The sequence below is a fragment of the Bactrocera neohumeralis genome, chromosome 3 (genome assembly GCF_024586455.1).
Source record: "Bactrocera neohumeralis isolate Rockhampton chromosome 3, APGP_CSIRO_Bneo_wtdbg2-racon-allhic-juicebox.fasta_v2, whole genome shotgun sequence".
NCBI lineage: Eukaryota > Metazoa > Arthropoda > Insecta > Diptera > Tephritidae > Bactrocera > Bactrocera neohumeralis.
In genome coordinates this window covers 48,065,919-48,088,996 of record NC_065920.1, presented here as the reverse complement: position 1 = coordinate 48,088,996, position 23,078 = coordinate 48,065,919, and the positions used below count along the sequence as shown (strand labels likewise).

At 33.3% G+C, this 23,078-nt stretch overlaps 3 protein-coding genes and 1 long non-coding RNA gene across 20 annotated transcripts in view; 3 read left to right on the top strand and 1 right to left on the bottom strand.

Annotated features, from left to right (window-relative positions):
• Positions 1–14,209, bottom strand: part of LOC126752552 (sodium/hydrogen exchanger 6) — a 28,484-nt gene extending 14,275 nt beyond the window's left edge. For 2 of the 13 annotated variants that reach the window (XM_050463449.1, XM_050463456.1), the window contains exons 1-11: positions 13,419–14,207; positions 7,889–8,013; positions 7,622–7,816; positions 7,259–7,548; positions 7,053–7,199; positions 5,976–6,279; positions 5,796–5,907; positions 5,577–5,730; positions 5,455–5,506; positions 4,383–4,415; positions 372–431 (exon numbers count right to left, since the gene is read on the bottom strand). In XM_050463449.1, the coding sequence (XP_050319406.1) occupies positions 372–431; positions 4,383–4,415; positions 5,455–5,506; positions 5,577–5,730; positions 5,796–5,907; positions 5,976–6,279; positions 7,053–7,199; positions 7,259–7,548; positions 7,622–7,816; positions 7,889–8,013; positions 13,419–13,872 (1,926 nt within the window). In that variant the 5' untranslated portion in view covers positions 13,873–14,207. Of the gene's footprint in view, positions 1–371; positions 432–4,382; positions 4,416–5,454; positions 5,507–5,576; positions 5,731–5,795; positions 5,908–5,975; positions 6,280–7,052; positions 7,200–7,258; positions 7,549–7,621; positions 7,817–7,888; positions 8,014–13,418 lie in introns of all 13 variants that reach the window. The other 11 variants (XM_050463455.1, XM_050463457.1, XM_050463459.1 and 8 more) reach the window with 9 other exon arrangements.
• LOC126752735 (uncharacterized) lies at positions 426–5,455 on the top strand. The gene is made up of 2 exons (XR_007666035.1): positions 426–570; positions 5,321–5,455. It is a non-coding gene; the product is annotated as an uncharacterized LOC126752735 (long non-coding RNA).
• A 1,281-nt stretch (positions 14,210–15,490) lies between the features above and the next one.
• On the top strand, positions 15,491–17,272 carry LOC126752646 (FGFR1 oncogene partner 2 homolog). The gene has a single exon (XM_050463595.1). The coding sequence runs from the start codon at positions 15,852–15,854 to the stop codon at positions 16,902–16,904; it is 1,053 nt and encodes a 350-aa protein (XP_050319552.1). The 5' UTR covers positions 15,491–15,851; the 3' UTR covers positions 16,905–17,272.
• A 3,008-nt stretch (positions 17,273–20,280) lies between these two features.
• Positions 20,281–23,078, top strand: part of LOC126752518 (myosin-11) — a 41,487-nt gene continuing 38,689 nt past the window's right edge. For all 5 annotated transcript variants that reach the window (XM_050463380.1, XM_050463377.1, XM_050463378.1 and 2 more), the window contains exon 1: positions 20,281–20,519. The gene's annotated coding sequence lies outside the window, so the exon portion shown is untranslated. The remainder of the gene's footprint in view (positions 20,520–23,078) is intronic.

Sequence of the window (23,078 nt, the reverse complement as noted above, 5' to 3'; positions counted from 1 at the left end):
AAACCACAAATAAGCAAAATCACAAAGAAAATAAAAATAAAACAGTGCAAAATATATACATACATATTGAAAGTGTAAAAAAGAAGAGAGAAGAAGCGTAACTAGTAAAATGCAACTGCAAAAAGCTAAAGCAAATACGAAGAAGAATAATAAAAGGTTAGAAAAAAAACGAGAATTATACAAGGACACTTATGAAATCGGCATAAAATGTGGGCAAAATTAATATTTTAAGAAAAATATGATTTAATAAAAAAATTGTGGCAAAAAAATTAAAATAAAATGTTTTTCATGACTTTGGGCTGTTAAAAAATAGAAAGTATAAAACAAATGTGAACTGTGCCTTATAACGCGTTACAGACACGTATCCTTACCAAGGAGCTGCGCCGACGCGACATAGGCAGCTGGCCCAAATTGAGTCCGGTATCGATTGACTGCGTGTGTATTGTACATGAAAACACAAAAATTTTCGAACTAGATTATAGTCGTCTACTTTTAAAACGCCAACAAACTGAGCGAACTCATAAAAATTTAGAATTTAGAAAAATGTTTTCTGTTGCATTAGTTACCAAGGTAAGTTGTTAAGCTGATAAGCCAATTGGCTAGCAGAAAGTCAGTACGGAAAGTTAACCCAAATATGCATTACCATGCATGACTATTATAATTATTAAGTGATGTTAAAAAAAAATAAAACAATAAACGATATGTTAATGAAGCAATGTCCAAAACAAATGTAGGATATTTTCGCAACAATTTCTAAAGCTTACGAGGTTACTGTATGTCTAGCAATCATTATAACCAACAACTTTTAAGCTTTTTAGAAATAACTTTTAAGAAATGTAATAATCGCTAAATGCTGTTACCACGTTAAGTAATTTTTGAAGAGGTATATGGAAGTCTATTAATCCTTGGAACGCTACTAATTTTGTTAAAGAATCCCTAGAAACAACCATTATCTCTTGTTATCAATCTCGAAATATTTATAAATTAAATTCAAGAAAGAAATGCAAATATTTTTTTTTGAACTTTGATAGTATTAATGTTTACCCTATCAACCGTTTTAAGCAAGCAAGTGCGTGCATATTACTGAAGAATGCGCGAGATATCAGGGTTGTACGATGCGAAAAAAATTCTTAATAAAGAAGAATATTTTCGAGGCTTTCGCCTAAGCCTTTGATATTTCAATATTTATTGGTAAATATTAAAAAAAAATTTCGAATGCATAATATCTCCGAATATTGTGTCGATTGGAGCAAAATTAATGAAGTATTTCCGGTCTGATGAACGCTTTACATCAGATTTTTTCACACAACTGTTCTTGTCAAAGTCGCTGTTCCATAAAACTACTGCACCGATTGTTTAACAATTTTGAACACTATTTCTATGTATACATAATTTACGAGGTAGCGCTGGAGAAAATTTTTTCAAAATTGTTAATATTGCAATAAATCGCGTTTTTTCCTTCAAAGTGTTGCCAAAGATTGAAATTTTAATTTTCGAAAACAAACAAACTTACCCCCCACCCCCCGCGTTATTTAGGCAAACGAATATCTAACGATATAATTTGGTTTTTAGAAGACCCAGCACCGAATCATGAGGCGGAGCACAACTTTTTCCCGAATTGCTTCACGGTAATTGCTGCCATTGCCGTAATTTTAAATATTGCTCCATGAAAATGTAACAGAATATTCTTGAAATGTCATACATATTAACTGTTTCATCAAAAAAAATTATAAAAACAAGAAAAAACGTTAACTTCGGCTGCACCGAAGCGAATATACCCTTCACAGGTGCATTTCTTTTAGTAACTATGTGTTCAGTTTGTATGGAAGCTATATGCTAAAGTAATCCGACCTGAACAATTTGTTCGGAGATTATATTATTACCTTAAGCAGTAATCCATGTCAAATTTCGTGAAGATACCACGTCAAATGTGAAAGTTTTCCATACAAGAACTTGATTCCGATCGTTCAGTTTGTATGGCAGCTATATGTTATAGTGGTCCGATATCGGCAGTTCCGACAAATGAGCAGCTTATTGAAGAAAAAATGACGTTTCCAAAATTTCAAAACGATATCTTAAAATCTGAGGGACTAGTTCGTATATATACAGACAGACGGACATGGTTAAATCGACTCAGCTCAACATAATGATCATTTATATATATACTTTATAGGGTCTTCGACGCTTCCTTCTGGGTGTTACAAACTTCGTGGCAAACTTAATATACCCTGTTCAGGGTATAATTCGCCTTGTTTTACATGAATTAACCCTACTCCCCACTTAACAAAGACATTTAATTCTGAAAATTTTAACACTCTATAAAGATTAAAACGATATCCAATTATTTTCATTAAAAATGTGATGTCGCAAGGGTACTATTACAGATTTACATTTATATGTGAGAAAAAAGTGAGTTAAAATATGGTAAGTTAGGTTAAGTTACACTGACTAGCTGTTACGTCATACAAACACCTGCAGGTCTTTGTAACGCCAGATGGAGATTCATAATTAATACTTTATGTAGTGTAAGACGTCAACAGTTTTCGCGAATTTTAATAGAGACTTGATATCTAATTCTGATACTTTGTTCAGTGCTTTGAACTGTTAAACTCCTAGATATCTAAGTCGAGTTCTAGATAAGGACGAACAAAAGCAAATGCCTTCTTCTCTGTACTTTCTGCATGTGCCAACTGTGACTAGGCCAACAACCGTCCTGCAGTCTTTCGAAAATTTCATGGTTTATCGTTTTTAGCAACTTGCGTAACCAGTTTAAGGTTCCGTGGCCATGCGGATAGCACTTTTGGCAAACTTATCAGCTATTTCGTTTCCCGGATCACCCTTGTGGCCTGGGACATAGCATATATCAGCCGCATTTTCCATTCCAGCCATTGTATCTACTGCCTCCCTGTTTCTAAGGGCATTCTCGAATGATATGCGATTATTGCTTTAATTGCTGCTTGGTTGTCGACGTATATCTGAGGAATAGTACTCTCTAACGATGCTTAAAACTTAATTTTTATCATCTTTTTGCCCTTTTTAAAACATCTGATTTTGTCACACAATGAATTGAAACCAAAACCGGCATAAAATAAAAATATTTGTTTTGAGATAATCAAAACAAATAATATTTAGTCTCCCTAAATAATTTGATAAAATTGAATTTCACATATTTCAGCCAATTCCATCTAACTAGTCGATCAATTCGCTCAGTCTTATAATATTAATAACTGTGTAAACAAGCGTAGTATTTTTGCGAAATAAAAGGTGTATGATAGCCAGAGTTGCAAGTTTTTAACTAAAAATTTTTGTTTTAAAAATAGATTTTCAAATTTTAATTCCGATTTTAATTTTTAATAAAATAAGGATTTTATATTTTTAATTCCGATAGAAATTTTCAATTCCGATTTCAAAAGTTGGAATTAAATTTTGAAAATTTATTTTTTAATTGCAAAATCAGTTTAAAAAAAATTTATTTTTAAAAATACCATAAAATTTATTTAAAAAAATATAATTTTTAATGTTTTAGAAATTAGTTTTTAATCCCAATACGTATCAGATCAAAAATTTATCAAATATAAATCATTTGAATTATACCGTTTACCAACTCTAGATTAATGAATATGATTGCTTAAAAACTGTAGAACATGCAACAACTAATTTTTAATTATAAATTTTGGGATTTAATGTTTCTCATTTTTCAATACGATAACTGGTGTTAAATTTTATTTTATTTTCTTTTTTTAATCCGGCTAAATGTACATATTGTACCTAAAATGCAAAATAACGCATCATCAAAAAATTCGAAATTGAGTATTTTATTGATTACGATTCACTACTTCAAATTACATTTGTCCAACATTTTCAGGTTCTGTGTTCAAATTTAAACCAGTTTTAACCAATATTAATTTTTTTTTTCACTCTTGTTCCATTTTTTTTCGTGTTTCATTCACGCCACTGTAAATTTTTGAAAGTGTTGTTACGTTATTTTGCATTTTAGGTGACGATATATTCAAAATTGATTTCTATTTTTTCAATACGGTATTGGGGAGTAGAACTTTTAAAATTATTTTCAATTAAGATTTTCGGGTTTACAATAAAATTATTTTGTAATGCATTATTTGCAACCCTGGTGGTCGTGAAAAATATAATAGTACTTTGCCAAGTGTACAATTAAATGTTAATATTTATAACTGCTAGAAATAACGACAAAGAGTTTCACCACAGTAAAATGTGCTGTAAAAAATTAGTAACAAAAGTGACTAGTTTTCCTTAAATAATAACACATAAACGAATAACTAAATCGGTAAAAAAATTTGAATTGTAAATATAAACATATTTTACTTATGAAGCTTATGAATGGTTAGAATGATTAGTGCACATACCGCAGCCGCTGTATTTTCCATTGAATTATAAACCTTTATTGGATTTAGTTATTTTCGAATTGGTGTATTTGCATTATTTAATTGCAGTTAAATTGGATGTGTGGGATGATGCGGTAGTTAAAGTAGGCGATAGAAAAAATATGAGAATTGAAATTGCAATAAAGAAAATTAATCGATCAGGTATTAATAATTCACAAGTGTACATATAAAAAGATTGAATACTTTATGGTTGAAGTTAGTGAGCAATAATGCGCTTAAGTTGTTACCATGAAGAGTGGCACAATTTTTATTATTATTTTTTATAATTGTTAGTAATTTTTTTAATATTTATTAATTTTTTTTATAACTTTTTTTTATTTTTATTAATTTTTTTTATTTTTATTAATTCGTTTTTTTAATTTATATTAATTTTGTGGTTTATTTTTTTTAATTCTTACAATTATTTTTAATTTTTATTATTTTTTATAATTTTAAAATAAAAATATAAATAAGTTTAAATAAAAAAATCAATTTTATTTATTGTTTTTAATTTATATTCGTTTAAGTTTTTTTTTATTTATTCTCACTTTTTTTAAATTATTATTGAACCTTCTTATTTTTATTGCATTTTATTATTTACATATTTTTTTTTTGGAAAAATTGTGCTACCTTCATAATAATTTAAGTATATAAACATTTTTTGTATTTTAATTATTTAATTAGCTGGCTTTTTTAAACAACATGCTTTAAATTGAGCTCCACAAACTCGATTAAAATTTTTTTCTTCCATATTATTATTTTCACTCAACACACACTTAAACGCGGCAATACAAAATATTTTAGAATTCAATACAAAATGTATTTAATTTCAATTGTAAATTCTTATCGAATGCCATATAATATTAGCAGTAATTTCAAATGATAAATTATTTAATGAAAAATATTTAAAAAAATTACAGGCGCATCAAAGCAAACAGCTGCAATTCATTTACACACAATCAATGATGCCAGACAAATTAATTAAAACGTAACCCAAAACCAATTGCAGAATTATGTTACAAGAAAAAAATGCAAAATAAAGCGTAGTACTCACACTGCGTACGCGATAATTATTTAGCTGTTCAGTCTCTTCATCAACACCAACACTGCGGAGTAAGAAATTAAATATACCTTAGTACACATTTTGATTTCTATAATAACAGCACAAAAACTTACGGTATTTTAAGCCAATTAAGCAAAAAATTAGATGCGCCACCTTGTATGACGACCGTAAAAATCACAATTAACGAGGTTGCAGTCAACATAGTTTGACGTGCCTCTGAAACGGTGTTGCGTATGGCCAAGGCAAAGGACATGGCACCGCGCAAGCCTATAAAATCAATAATTTTTATGTAAACAATTACGGTTGTTAGGAAGTCAGACGCGTTATTATACCTGCAAAGAAAAGCATGTGCTGGAAATTCGACGAAATTTTCGGTTTACGGTTCAAGTTTAACAGCCAAGATAGCGGATAGATGTTAACGGCGCGTCCAATAGCAGCAGTGACCTGTTTAGTTCGAAAAAATAAAAATAAATTTATTGGAAAATAACAACAAACGTTTGCGCTGTACTTACAAAACCAGTTATAATGAAGACAGCATCGAAATGATGTTTCGGAAAGGTGAACATTGAAACGCCAATATATGAAAAGATGAAATTTTCCGCCAAGAAATTCAATAATTCGAATATTTCCTTTGTGCGTGTGCGCGAATTCTCCGAAAGATTGTTATAGGTATAATGCGCTTGGCAAATACCACAGAATAGCACAGCCACTACGCCAGTCAATTCCGAAGCTTCCGCAATAAGGAAAGTACTGTACGACATAAGCACAAAGAGCGCAGATTCGAGCAACGGGAATTCACGTACGCGTGTAAACTTAGTCAAGTGCAGTGGTAGTTAAGGAAATTTTTGTAAAAAGTGTGGAAAATATTGTAAAAAGAAAAAAGTACAAATATACTAATAAAAAAATTTTAAATAACAATAATTATATTAAAAGAAAAATAATAATAATAAATATATTAAAGAAATATATATATATATACATATATGTATATAATATTAAAAATACATATATATAAATATAAAATATTAAAAAAAATATATATATAAAATATTAATAAAAAAATTACAAAATATTTAAAAATACATATGTATGTATTGTAAAATTAAAAAGGTAAAAATATAATTAAAAATTTTAAAACAACAATAAAAAAAAAAAAATAAAAAAAATAAAAAAAAAAATAAAAAAGTATAAAAAATAAAAAATAACAAAAATATAAAAAAATAATAAAAATATTAAAAAAAGTAATGAATTGATTACACAATACAGTAGTAAAAATAAAAAAATATGTAAAAAAACATAGCTATTTTATAAAAACAAGAAACACATTAAAAAAAATAATCAAGAGAAAAAAGTACAAAAAAAAATTTCAATTTTTTTCAATCAATCATTATATACATAAAAAAAATATAAATAAAGGTAAAACATGTTAAACAGTGATTTAACAAGATATAAGCATACAAATTAAAAAAAAATATAATAAACCAGGTGGCCTATTGAAAAGCACAATTTATAAAGGAAAATATAATAATGTGGAAAAAAGTAAAAATGAACAATTAAATAACTAAATTTAAGGACATTTTTTTGAAAAGGATATCAATGCCGTAAAACAGCCCATTGTTGCGCCAATCAATAACGACAGCATAAAAATACAAAAGAAATCGCTCAATGATCTGAAGAAGGCGTTTGTTTCGAAACCTCCTGTGCTCGAATAATGTTCGCCATAATTTTGTATAGCGCTAAAAGATAACACCATCATTATTTTTAATATTTTACTAAGAGACATTATTATAATTACCCGCTCAGCACAATGGCCACTGCATCGTTAAGTACAGATTCACCAAAAACCAGCGCATATAAATTTACGTCCACATGCAAATCATGGAATATTGCTAATATTGTTAGTGGATCTGTTGGTGATATCAAGGCTCCAAAATACAGCGTGTCCAGGAATGTGAAACTACTACTCAAATACTCTGGCATTAGTTTCACACAGCCGTACATAATAGCGCCGATTAGGAACGATGATAGAGTCGTGCCCAATATGGCGAACATCAAAATTGCGCCCAAATTGCGAAAAAAGTATTTCTAAAATGTGTTATTGAAATAAAAATGAATAGATATTATTAGAGGTTTACGTTGTAATTGAGTAACTACGCACTTTTTTGAGACTATAACCGGCATGAAATATTATTGGCGGTAGTATTATGTTGAAGAAAATTTCCGGATCAAATGTGGCCTTCAAATCGATTTCATTCTCATCCACATCGTATACAATGCCGCGAAAAACATATGCATATGTCTTATTCGGTATGGGATCTTTATCGGTGGTATTAGGTGCCAATTTGCCGGGAAACTAAAAACGAAACAAATAGCAAAATATATTTAGAAAAATATGGAATATTAAGTTTTATTTTTGTGCCGTTACCTTCATCCATAACGTATCGGGTGGCAAAGATTGATTAAATTTTGGATCACCTGCTGGATCAACTTCCAAGTGCACAAGTGGCGTCGAAGTGCCGGCATAGCGTATAACAGCGCCAACAATCAGTCCTGAGAAAGGATAAATATATAAAAAAAATATTTAGTATAAAAAAGAGAATAATCATAATAATCTTTTTTTTTTGAGTTGCCTTTAAAATATGGCTGGGTTTTTTCAGTTTCAGTTTCTAAAAGAGTTTTGGCGAATGTTTATGCAAATACTTAAATTCGTTAAAGTATAACAGAACTAGGAACTAGAAATGTTGGTACTGCTGGTGTAGTAAATATATTTATATACAGATGTATTTTATTGGTTAAGCTTCATAAATTTTATACACGAATACGGCGAATATTGCATTCCGCTTATTAAATAAGCTTTTGCCGTTCTTCTTCTTCTTAATTGGCGTAGACACCGCTTACGCGATTATAGCCGAGTTAACAACAGCGTGCCAGTCGTTTCTTCTTTTCGCTGCGTGGCGCCAATTGGATATTCCAAGCGAAGCCAGGTCCTTCTCCACTTGGAGCTGGAGTGTTTTCATCCATCCGGACAACATGACCTAGCCAGCGTGCCGCTGTCTTTTAATTCGCTGAAATATATTTATATATCTCAGATGTAAATTTTCGCATTTTTCTCTCGAAAACTCGTAACGTCGACTCATCGGTTGCTGTCATCGCCCAATTTTATAGCAGGACGACTTATACTTTTGTTCGTCGAGAGAGGACTTTACTTTTCAATTGCCTACTCAGTCCGAAGTAGCACCTGTTGGCAAGAGCAATCCTGCGTTGGATTTCCAGGCTGACATTATTGGTGGTGTTAATGCTGGTTCCTAAATAGGCGAAATTATCTGCCTGTTAACAGTTAGAGCGGGATGGAGGAAATGTGTAGAAGTTCACGCAAGTGAGGAAAGTTCTATGATTCATTAAGAAACGATTCTTTTACACATGGCCCAAGCCTAAACATTCCGAGCTAAAAGTTATATTTGCGCTGGGCTTGGGACCCGCCACGTAAAAAACAATACCAATGAAAAAAGAAAAAGCTTTTGCCGCTACTTACGGGAAAAATGTGAGTTTCTATGAATTAACCTAAACATTCCGTAAAAGTTATATTTTGGAAACTACGAAATCTGGATGAGCTGTATAGCTGTATGCTATAGTTGTCCGATCTATCAATTTTTCCGGAGATTGTAGCGATGCCTTGGGTAATAATCTATGCCAAAATTCGTGAAAATAGGCTGTAAAATAAAAAAAGCTTCCCATACAAGAACTTGAGTTTGATCGGTCAGTTAGTAGTTAGTATGGTAGCTATATACCGGATTTTCTAATAAATATGGTATGATTTCTAAGTGTCGCTTCGGTCAATTTTAATGTCATGATATGTATTTTTTTCATTATATTCAGTAAAGTGGACACGATAAAGATTTTTTTAAGAAAATCATCTTCTCCCATGAGGATCACTTTAAACTGGTGCGAAGAAAATGTACAAATTATTTATGAACAACCATTACATTCACCTCATTTGAGTTTGATGTGCTTTTTGGTCTGATGGAATGGTACACGGACCGATTTTTCTTCTGGCCCTACCTGAACAATATATTCGGAGATTGTAACGTCGCCTAGGACAATAATCTATGGCTAATTTCGTGAAGATATCTTGTTAAATATAAAAGTTTGTCACACAAGGACATGCGTTTGAATGGTCAATTTCTATCGCAACTACAGCTGCATTTGCGGCAGTGGTTCGATATCGCCGATTCCGACATATAAGCAGTTTTTTTTGGTGAGAGAAGTACGTGTGCAAAATTTCAGATCAATATCTAATAGCTTGCGCAAGGCGGGTTTATGAAGACGAACGGACGGACGGGCATGACTAAATGGACTCAGCTCGTCATGCTGATACTTATATATGTACAGCTGTGGTCAAACTAATTGTAGTGCTACTGTGGCATATAATTTAGTGTTTACATATAATTTCTTATGTTGCCTTAGTTATCTGACGTTCTCATTAAAATACTGTTAATAGGTTAAGTAAAAAAGTAGCACTATAACTGTATAGCTTAGCACTTGCTATTGGAATTTCGTTTATTTTCATAAGTGTGAGCCATTAAGGCAGTCAAAATAATAGTAGTGCACAAATATAAAACATTTGTTTGGATAAACAACTTTCACAAAAGTAAGTATTGACATTGTTGATGTATATTTTTTTATAAACTTGTAAAAATCTGATTCAAATATTGTCAGCAATTGGACGACTCCACAGCTTATTAGCGCGATCTTATAAAAAAAAACTTATTTCAAAAACTTATACAAACGGACTCCTGAAACACGTGGCCGTCGTCCGGCATTAACTGACAGGGAGGCTAAGCGCCTTTTGAACCTGTAACGAAAATTAAAAAAGAACTGGGTCTGGAGGCAAGTGCAGAAACAATTCGTAGACGTTTGCGAGATTGTGATTTAAAAACTCATAGCTCAAGAAAACTGCCTTTGTTATCAAAAAACATGTGGATCAACGTCTGAAGTTTGTAAATGACCGATTCGATTGGCCCCTATCGAAATGAAGATACATTTTATGGAGAGATGAATCCAAAATCGTGCTAAACGGTGCAAGGGAATCTCGTCAATACGAAAGACGGCCAACCAACTCGGAGTACAAACTAAAATACACCACCAAACTTAATAAAATACTGGACCCATTTTGATTTGGTCATGTTTCTCATTTGGTTGGGCCGATATATTGGTTTTGGTTTTGGCCATGGATCGAATTGTGCAGGAAGTAATGTTGTTCTTTGCCCGCGAAGAAATGCCGTTACTTTGGGTCTTTCAACAAAACAATGACCCACAGCAGTGGTTTCAGTGAAATAGGGTTAAGGTCGTGGAGTGGCCTGCACCCCAAACTTATAGAAAATTTGTGGTGTGACGTAAAGGAGGCTGTTGCCGATCTTACTAGTGAGAATATACTTCGGGAAACTGTTGAGCGTGCATGGAAATCAATATCAAACGCGCGATGTGAAAAAGTCATTGATTCAATGCTTCGGCGATGTGCCGCAGTTGTATTCAAGAAAGGGCACGCAACTAAGTATTATTAAATATTTAAGTTAATTTTACGATGAAAATAAGATTTAAATTATTATAAAAAACTTTTTACTCAGCAGAGTTATAATTACTATTATTTTGACTTTTTATAAATGCATATCCTTCCAAAATTAAATTTAAATTAAATTAAAATGAATTATTTTTTTAAGTTTTATTTTATAAATAGCATTTCAAAAAAATTGCTAAAATAAAAGGCAAAGTAAACATTTAGCAAATAACAAACCGGCGAATTCTTTATTTATTTTCTACATTGTGCGCACTACTATTATTTTGCCCGCAGCTGTATATAATGTATACTGTGCCCGGTTGTTATTGTTGTAGCGGCAGAATTTTACCCAGTTGACAGCCCTTGGCCGCATAAAAAATTCGGATCCGTTCCGGTTACATAGACCCGACTGTCGTGGGAACGGATAGAGTCTCCGATGTTTTTTTATAGAGTGTTACAAACTTTGTGCAAACTTAATATACCCTCCTGTTCAGGGTATATAAATGTTTACATTTTTTTTAAGAGTGCATATTGCAAAATCGAGTTCAGATGTTATTCCAAGTGACCACATAATTATTTGCCTTATCATTTCTGTGAAGCCCTCATCAAAGCCGTCTGTTATTTCGCAAAATAAATATACATATGTATGTACATACTTACATACATAAACATGTTTGTAGCGTTAAATCTAAACAAATAATTTGTCAGATAGTACTGCTAAGTCACGTATGTACATATGTACGTCTTTATTACAGACTACAAATTATATTATATGAATGCACAACTAAAACTTGCATATGTATGGATGTATATGACATTTATATTTTGAAGGCACATACATACATACTATATAATTGAGTTACTAAGTTTATGATAACACTTTAAGCAAATTAAAGCTGGCGAAACAAATTCTGCCATTAGTCATTATCCGGAAAAAACCATTGAAGTAAATGTTTGAATGTACATACATTCATATACATACATATGCATGTATGTGTTTTGAGTTACCACTACGGTGTCATTATAAAATTTAATACTGATACGCATACAACTTATTTAATGCGTCTAGGAAAATAATTAAAATTAGCGATTTCTTGCGATTCGTTATGCATTTGTCATATAACACTACAGACGATGTAGCAGTTTAGTTGATTTATTTAGTCATGTATGTATAAATATTGAAATTTTTAAGAATTTACACAGCTGCTAGTATATTTCTCGGAAAAATTCTATCAATTGTATGCAATTAATGAAAAACATTTTTATTTACAAACACAAGCTTTTGCATGCATAGTGGTGATGCATTTCAAAAACTCGTTTTTAATATGAAAATTATAAAATAATTGTTTATAGAGAAAAATTGTAATCAATAACGGACCATGTTATGATACTATCAAAAATTGTCACGCAAAATTGTTATGAAATTATAAAATTATATTATGGGTATATGTTGTTCTTAACCCCCAAACTTGTAAAACTTCATACAATTTTTTGGTTTTTTTAGTAATATTTTAAAACAAAGGTTGCTAGTATAAATTAATTTTCCTATTAAAAACACATACTCTTAAACAAAAACAAAAGCTAGAAATTGTTCATGAATTTCCACCGTATTGCACATATTTGGAATTAGTTTATTTATCTACAGGGTAAGTGCCTACGAAATCAAAAAATGTATATGTACATATACGCGCTAATTGAGGGCAGCTTAAATCATGTTATCAATGTCACGAAGAGTCTAAGTGATTAGGTTAACACCTTCTTTTGTGTTCTTTTATCAGCTCAAATTTGCGCACCCAAGCATATTAACCATATGAATGTATCATAACACCTTTATTGCTTGAATGTGAATTAAGGATTTTATTTGCACAATAGTGATTGAATTTTATTTGCTTATACTATTCTTATTGCCACTAATAATCTATTGTATAGAAGAAGTGGGTGTAGGGCATAAATGTGTTCAGAAAAATGCTAACTTCGGCTGCACCGAAGCTAAAATACCCTTTACAAATAAAATAAAAAGGTTTTCCATACAGGGGTTTGAGTACCGTCGGTCAATTTGTATGACAGCTATGTATGTGATGTAGTGGCCCGATACTGACGCTTTTGCACACGAACATGTCCAAATCAAATTAGCTCGTCACACTGATCATTTATATATAGTATATATGTATGTCTCCTACGTGTTCTTCTGGGTGTTACAAACTTCGTGGCAAACTTAATATATTATGTTCAGGGTATAAAAAACACTTCTGTCACAAACGCAACATTTGATGAATCGATTTATTGTGCTGTAGTTAAAAGCTTCTTTCATTTAATTACGAGTACAATTGTAGGTTCGTGTTGATTAGAGAGGGGGCCGACATTACAGCAGTATATTGACATATGGAAGCTTAAAACTTACCATAAATAACGGCAAGACCAGTTTCGTGTAACCAGGAAACACGGTGATGCTTGAACAGCCAAATAGTCAGTACAGTTAGCGTCAGCAAAAAGGTATATACCAACAGATTAAGACTATCAATTCTATGTGTTAGTGTGGCCTTTGCGTCCAGCGCAATATCCGTTGCCGTTGCATTGGCGGTATGCGTTAGTGCTGCTAATAGTAGAAACGTGTAAATTACGTTTGATAAGCGGTCATTACCAAACCAAATGTGACCGACTTCTCCACCGCTATCAACATCAGCACTGTCTTTGCTGTTGCTGTTGCCCAATGAGAAACTATTTCGTAAAAAATTATTTCGATGTGTATTTTTTCTATGAAGCGGTGCTGTTGCGCCTTTAGCACACTTCTTATGGTGGCATGGTTTTGCCATTTTTATTGCCACAGGATTATATACTTTTTGACCATACGCCATAGTCAGAAATCGATTTTTTTATTCTCTGCTTGTAGAGGTTTTGGATATGAGTCGACGAATTTTCGAATTTCGCCACCCACACCTAGCCCCCTTTTGCGCAATTTATGTAATTATATTTCACAAAAATTTCTTCTACACAATTCTTTGAAATGTTTATATTTTTAGTTATTCACAACAAATATCACAATTTTGTTTTCGTTTTTACGCGATTACTCAGTCGAATGTTCTACGCAAATCCAATTCAGAAATGAAATCCTTCGTTCTGGACATTCGTATGTGTCTTTTCTATTATGCTTTTGACTTTATTCTGAGCTTTGACAATGTCAGCTTTTTCTTTTGTTTTCACAAGAGTGAGAGATTAGATGCAGCTTTCGTTCTTGTTGTTTCCATAACAGTCCAACAACAAATAATGTTTTTGTGCATAATTTGCTTTCGATTTTCTTTCTAAACAAACTATTCTCCATTTAGGGTTGATTAGGAAAGTATTAAAATTCTATAGGTAGTAAATGTTTTGCGGAAAAATTTGTTTATGTTTATTTGCTTACATAACCTAATACTTATTTCATTTTAATAAATTCTGAGTCCTTTGTGTTCTAGTAGAAAATTGGGAATCGTTTAATGAAGTAGGCAACGCAATGAGTAACTTAAATAATATGCAGAAGCTTAAGAGAGTTGAAAAATTGCAATTTTAAATACTGTTTTTTAGTATATTATTTTTTAAAATTAATCATTATATAAATTAAAAATTAAAAAAAAATAATAATAATATTGAAAGCTATGGCCTTTTTGTTGGTCCAGTTACAACCAAAGCTTTTTGAAATGACCATGATTAATTCTTCATTTCATCTAAAATAAATCGGACAAAATTTTTATTATTATTACTATTTTTTCATTGTTTAAATTAACAAACTGATGTCTTCTCGAAAATTTGTCATTATTTTTGAAAAAAGAACTTTTAATATTTTTATAAAATGTCAAAATATTTAAATTAAAAAGGCACTAGTATTTTGTGTTTGTAAAAAGCTGTCTAAAGTTCATTGCAATCTAATGTCCAGTTTTCGAGCCATGGTAGTCACCAGTTTAAAATAATAGTTTTGAGAAAAACTAATTTGATACAGTCAATTTACGGAATCATTTCAATTTTTAGAAAATCTAAAAGATTTAAGATATTGTGCTTTAAGAAAATGCGAGGAAATCCATATCTTTAAAATTCTCACTAACCCTAACTTTTAAGTTCAATTTTAAAAATATTTAAGACGAAAATTTGTAACATTCTTAATTGTATTAATTTTTGGCGTCTGAAATTTAACACATTGATAAATTAAAATTTTTTTAATTCAAATTAGTAATTACATATATAATCTTAGTTCTTGACAGTAAGTAAGTGTCTTGTTTCAGTAAATGTTTACAATAACGTTACGTAGACTAATGTTGTGCTCTTCAAACCTCTTTGAAGAACGAAACATTCAAAAATATTTTTTTTATTATTTCGAAGCAATTGCCATTTTACTGGCAGAACTTTCAGCTCGTTAGATGTAAGTCGTGTCACGTTTTACGCACTGTGGCAAGCTAACTACTGTCAACTCATAATTAGGGCGAATTGTCAAATGTCAGTGAACGATTTTACATTTTTTGTTCAGCGATTCATTTTGTAAAGTTATCACAAAATCATAAATTAATAACAAAAAGTAGAAAATTCTAAAATATAATTTATAATAACAGTAACTTTGGATTTTCTATTCTCTAATGAAAAAATCGTTGCTGAAATAAAATATTTATAGAAGCTGATAAAAGAGCGATAAAATAACGGAAGCGGAGGCTGCTTGAACAGTAGGGCTCAGTGGAGTGCTGTCAAAAGTGTACGATAAAAGACAGCACGGAGCATAACAGCCAAATTGGTGTTGGCTAATAATTAGAGCCATAGAAGACAACACACCACTTTCAACCTTGGCCATATAGCACATATTTTACAACCAAAGATGTCTAACATGTCTGTGGGGCAGATTATTATGGACGCACAGCGAATTGCCAGTCGCGTGAAAGATTTAGAGATGTTGGGTAATGCTTTGTTCGTAGAAGCGGAGGGCAATAATCGCTTAGTGGAAAGTTTACGTCAATTTCAAGATGACATGGACTCGTTAAACCAAATTTCTAACAATAAATCGAATTCCGAAATGGTCAATCGTATACAACAGCAAAATGCCACAAGTTCAGAAATATTAAAAGAAAATAGAGAACTGAAAATATGCATTGAAGATTATGAACGCACCTTGGAGTTTATAATGCAAAAATATCGTGAACATACAAGCAGTAAAATTCTCGAAAGTAAAATTAATTTTAAAGAAGTTTATAATGAAGAATTGTGGTTAATAATACGAGAACAGAGGGCTAAAATCAGGGAAATGGCAGTTGTTATGCAGCGTGCCGCCTCGGCAGATGATGATGCGGTACACCGGGATATGGAAACCATGTCTAGACTGCGTAAGGAGAACCAAATTTTACGTGAATTATTACAAATTTCGAAGCAATTTGGCTCTGCTAGCCAACCCATACGTGTTAATGAGCATATGTTGGAGGAAAAAGGTGTACAAACAGATGGTGCTGACGATTCGGCTGATGAGTTATCATTGTCGGGTGCATCTATTGAAAATTTCAATAACAATTCGGTGATTTCACTGCTACCTAATGCTGTTGCTGTAGCTAATGCCATTGTTAATGCTACTTCTAGCAGTTCTAATTCTAACACTGCCGATAATATTAATGTGAGCAAGGGGACGACGACACACACACTTGGTGAAAATAATAATGGACCTTTACCAGGTGATGAGTCGGTCACTATTTCATTTATGCCTCCAATAAATCACCCGGATACAGTGAACACCAACGCCAATACGGGGAATACTAGTGTTATTGAAGTTGTTGCTACTGCTTCTTCAACAGGCTGCCCCACTCCAGCTACGGGGAACATAGCTACTGCGACAGGCACGACAAATACAACCGGACCAGTTGAAGCACCAAAAGCTACAACATGATAGGGCGGGCAGTGTGGGCGACTACATCGTAGGCGCCTATCTTTGGTTCTTTGTCATGAACAATTATACTTTAATTTAACATTTTCTTCTGTTCACATAATACCCATAATTCTACAACTTTTTTTTATTATATGAAGTTATAATCATAAGCATTCACTACCACTAACTTATTAAATTATCATTACTACAACGCAAGGAAATTTGTATCTAGCACTTGAAACTGTTACTAATCTAACAAACCCAAGATCAACAACAAATGTGAGTCACATCTGCCTTTTGGATGGATGTGATGACCATCTTTATTCATATATATATAAATAAATATACATATATATATTTAAAACGTAAATAAATTAATATGTACAATATTTTTAACCGTTGATTCATGGCGAGTTCGTTTTTACTCTCTTTATAAAGAGATATTGTAATTTTTAAGTTGAAGTGGTATTCTTCGCAAAATTACAAATAATATTATAAGCAAGTCAATATTACTTCTAAACAGGAATACAAGGGCTTGATTTTGATCGGACGGTTAATATGACAGCTTTAGTAATTTAAGTTTGATTTCTCAAAAAAAAAATTGAGGTAATAGTCCGCGTCAAAAATCATCGGTATTTTTTGAAGTGAACAACAAAAATTTAAACAGGCGGCTCCGCAGGGTGGTGTACTTTCCACGATACTGTTTAATCACTAACTTTCGAAGCTCTCACAGCCACCAAAAGAAGTTTCTATTACCTCAAACGCAGATTATTGTCGGACAATGACGTCGGGCAATGAAATTGATGGTAAATGTTCAAAAGTGAAGTGCACTTCCGCACTTCTTCACTGCTGGGAGCTTAAAACTCTCTTCTACCGAATTCATGGCTACCCTATTTACCAATTGACCGAAGGATTATGTCGAATTTCCAACGATAAACAACCCTAAAATTTTAGACTTCGGCAGTCTGCAATCCTTCACTACGCACACAACCGCGATTGTTACAGAAGTGCATAGCCGCAAGATGCTATCCGGCAGCACTTCTTCTTTATTGGCGTAGGCAGCGCTTACGCGGTTATAGTCGACCTTTTCACTGGTAGTATTTTTTACGTGGGGGTCCCAAACCCAGCGCACAACCCTCTGGAGAGAATGTTTCTCTTTTTCACTTAAGCTCGCTTTCAAACGAATGTTGTCTGGCTACTCAGAGGATACTTGGTCTAAGACCGGAAGTTGTGAGCTGCTTGAGCTATATGTAAAAGAATCGTTTATGCCCACTCCCAGTGAATGACAATCAGAGAACTTTCCTTACTTGCGTGAACTCCTACATATGTATGATCCCATCCTCCGGCAGCACTTGCGACAAGGAAAAAGAGACGTTGTTGGCAACACACAAGGTCGCTACGCCATACCAATATGGTTGCCTGGATGCAGCAGGATACAGATGGTGAAAATAGAGACTTCCTAGTACACCGCACTCCGGACTATAATAGGATGCAGCGGAACCGTTTGCTAGGGATACCAGGAGAACATTTCTCCAACACGTCTACGAACTGGAACAGTATAGTGGGCAAAATTCGGATGCGATCAATTTTCCACAGACAATGAACGAATAACGTACTTGGAGTGCAAATACCACCTATTTTACAGCGAGAGCTCGAGTTGCTGCGTCAAATAACACTTTACTCAGAGCTTCGAATATCAAAATGTTCGTGAATGATCTCATAGAACTGACAAGATTCGTCAGCGCTCATTCCCATTCTGAGTATATGTTTGCGCAGTCTGCAGGGTTCTGTAAGAAATCCTGTTAGTATTCTTATTTTTGCTAAATAAAATAATATTTTTAAATCATCTGGTGTTGTAATCGTCTATTAGTTGCTTTGATGGTCTCATTCCGTCACTACTATACCAGTATCGGCTTTCTTTTTCGCATGTCCCAGTTTCTCTTTTATAGTTTGAGGACCTATTGGGAAAAGGGCTCTGGTCCCGTCGGCGACCACTTCTTTAGCAAGTTTGTCTGCTAGCATGTCCCGGAACCAAAAGTAGTCAGTTTGAATTCTTAGTGCCCTTAGTGTTGTCCATGATTCCAACAGAGGTTCTCCCTCTAGTACTGGCGATTTCGGCGTACGATTGCGCTAGTTTTGTCAGAAGTCAGTAGATTTCTATCGACTTCGACTACGACCGCCCCGTCTTCTCCTTACATAGTGGGTCTGACCTATGTATACTTATGTACCCTTGGCGGGTGACGTTTCCATGACTCTAGGTCCTACGCTTCCAATGTTAGTTGGTTGTCGACCACCTTTCATTTCCCGACTCCTTTTTTCCTCATCTTTTGTTTACGAAAAATTCGTAGTTAAATGGGTCCCACTCAGAGCCGCTATCTGTATCCCGAAATGTAGCAGCCTAAAGGTTGTCTCTCACGTGGGCAAGAAGAGAGTTGACGCACGCCCTTGTTAGGCAGTCCGTCCAGAGCTGACCAGTGCAAAGAGTTAGTCTTCTCAACCAACTCCTGCCACACCAACTAAATTATTATGAGGGAGCATACTCTGAGGTCTGCCACGGTTTAACGGGACGGAAGCAGTTGCGACACATTAGCCCACTAGCCTTTTCTGCTGAGTGTCACCGCATAATACTCCGGTGACAGAATATCGCAACCACCGGCAAAGCGTTCAAACCGAAATTCAAAAACGTTAATTCCTAATTAAAATCCATGTCAAAGTTGAAGTCTATTCCGGGAGTTGTGATTTTTATCGTGGCAAGATATTCGTCCATTTAAGAATGCAACTCCCCAGCACCCTACACTTCAGTGGCACTTGTTTTACGAGGACAGCAATACGCATTATTTGTAGAGACCTGTTCCTTCGAGGTGGCCAACATCACGCCTCTATTGGTTTCTAAATCTATTAGAGTAGGTGTGACACCACAAAACTGCTTTAATATCTGTGACTCTTAACCCCTTGGTTTCCGCAACTCGGTTTAGTTCGTTTTCTCAGCGCTCTTTACCACTGTGCCCACCTACACAAACGCGTCCACACTGCATATGTGAACGGTAAATGGTCACAATGAGTGCAAATGTATGTTTCAACAAATCGTTGCAGTCGCTAAAAAAATATTAACAAAAAAAATAAAAAGAAAAATTAAATAGAGTGTTCAGAGTCAAATTCTTACCACTAGTAGTTATGCAGATGTTGGCGCGTGTGCCTCTTAGCAACGGTAAATCCAATGATCATACCCACAAAACAACAAGTTTAATAAAAGGAAAACAGAGAGTGAGCAAATGACTACGAGAGATATACATTGACAGCGCGCACTCAGTTGAGGAGCGCAAGATTTTCACGACCTTCCACTTTTCTGCTTAATTTTTAACTTTTCACGAGTTTTCCGAGAACTTTTCGCAACACGAACATTCAGTTCTTCGACAGACGTACGAGAGTTCGCAACGATTTTCCCAACTTACCGAGCCGCTACAATACCGTTACGAGCGAACGTGCAAATACCACTGTCCACTATTGGTGCGAAAGGGATGAATAGAGACAGTTATTTTTGAATTTTAGGAAGAATGAGCACTATGAAATATGTAGATTTTTTCAAAGTAAAAGCTGCAGCGGAATACAACCAGTGAATTAGCACAAGTTAATGCGGTAATTACAAAAAAAAAAAAAGATATTTCAATTGGAAATTATTTAAAATTTGTAAAAAAAAATGAGGAAAGCAATTTTGTGGAGTGCAGAGTTCAAACGATTTATGGTGTCTGCAGAAAATTGAAATCTTCAGTGCGATGTACCGTATGTGCGTGTGTGTGTTGTCTGTGTGCCGCCAGAAACTTTTAAAGTATGCGGCTATTTTTAAAACACAGCTAAACATTTCTGCTGCTTTTCGACGGCACTTTTATGTGAAAATTTCAATAAAGCAGTAAAATTTCGATAGAAAATAAATACAATAAAATATGAAAATCACATAAACACAGATATACAAATATATTTAAATATGTATTTTATTAGCAGCTGGAGTCGCAGTGGTTAAAAATTAGTCGAAGAAAATTAAAAAAAATTTCGAAAATTAAAAAAAAAATGTAAAAGAAGAAAAAGAAAGAAATTTAAAAGAAGAGAATAAAGAAAAAAATATAATTAATAAAAAAAATTAAAAAAAAATTAATACAAAAAAAAGTAATTCATAAAAAAAAATTTAAAATATTAAAGAAAATTAAAAAAAAATTAAAAAAAATATTAAAAATTTTAAGAAAAAATACAAAATGTTCTAATAGTGTCTTTAGCATGTACCGTTGTGCATATGTTTGTGTGCATGTTAATACTTTTAGGGCAGTGCGTGCACACGTTCCAACTTGAGTTGCCAGTTTGTGGCTTTTGCCTTTGTGCCAGTGTCAAAAAATAGCCAAATATATAGCGTTCAGACATTTTTGTACATTATTTCTGTATGGAATTTCAAGAATTCCCTTCCAAAAAAGAAAAAAAATAATAATAACACTACGCAGCTCGTGTATGTGTGTGTATGTGAATTTCGGTAACAACCGTTATAAGCATATTTTTCAAAAAAAAATAAATAAATAAATAAAGTAAAAATAAAGAATTACACTGAGAAAAAGTGTTACGCAATTTGGTAAAATTTTGCTTTGTGAATGAAAAACGTAGTTTCTACTAGCGAGCAGCGGCAATACAAGCAACAACAAGAACAACAGCAACAATTATCATAAACAATCGTCGCGTCAATGAGTAACCGAAAAGTCGAAGCAACAGCCAAATTGGCAGCAGCAACGACGAAATAATTAGTAAACGGTGCAAAAAGAAAAGCAACAACAAAGCGCACTACAATAGCTATAAGAAATTTTAGGAAAAATATGTGTACTATTTATTTAATAATACACAAAGTTCCGGCGACAAAGGTGCTCATTAAGCAGTTCTTAAATTAAAGCAGCGCTTACAATAGCTAGCAAACGCGCATTACAGGCAAAAATACACATACATACATATATACATACATATATCTACATATGTATGTTTGTATATGCAAAGTACTGAAACTAAAAGTACCGTTATTTGCTAAAATGTCCGCCATAACTATTATAAATCACACCAGAGCGCACCGCGCCGAGAATTCTAAGTCAAGAAAATAAGATAAATAAAAAAAATTCTTAATTAATAAAACAAAAAATAAGAAAAAATGTATCTTCGGTGGCACTGGAGCTAGAATACCCTTCACAAATAAAAAAGTTCTTTTGCAAGAAATTGATTTTGTTCGGTCAGTTTCTTTGTCAGTTACAATACTATGAGCACAAAATAGTAAGACTTTGTTGATAATTTTAAAATTCTTAATTTATTCTTCAAAATCTATGTCGTCCACCTCATGTCGTACCTTTTGTACCCCTTACACTTGTGGCAATGTTTTTGCCAATCCTCGAAACAGTTGTTAAAGTAAATTTCCGGAATAACCTGTAATGTGCCTAGCGATTCACGTTTAATGTCCTCAATTGACTCAAAACGGTATCCCCGGAGCGATCGTTTGAGTTTGCTGAAAGCCAAGTCTAGCTAAGTCAGGTGTATACCGTGGTTGCGGCACGATTTTGGTTGAAAATTTGTTAAAAAAAACTGACGAAGAATCAATGTAGTATACTACGGTGCATTATCGTGGTTCAAAAACCAAGTTTTCGATCTCTGCTTCCGAATAGTTTCGCGCAAACGACGCATAACACTCAAACAGTATTCCTTGTTGACAGTTTGGCCGGACGGTAGGAATTCGGAGTTTACCACTCCTCGATAATCAAAGAAAACTGTCGACAGAACTTAGATTTTCGATCTATTCTGACGTGGTTTTTTTCGACTGCGGCTCACCTTTGTCGCGATATTCGGCGGAGTGTTCGTCTGTTTCCGAGTCGTAAGCATACATTCATAACTCAACGGCAGTAATAATACGTTTTATAACATCCTGGCAGTCGGAAAGCACTGTTTCACAGACATTAACGCGACACTGTATTTCGAAAATATTTAGTGATTTTGGAACCAATGTGCTTTCACATTTAGGCCCAAATGATCTTTCAAAATGGTATTCACTGATCCTTCCGATATTACAACGATGCCAGTAAGATCTTTGACTCTTAATTGTCGATTCTCAAGCACCAATTCTTGTATTTTATTGACGTGTTGATCATCACTTGAAGCTGAGGGTCGTTCTGGTCGTGGTTCGTC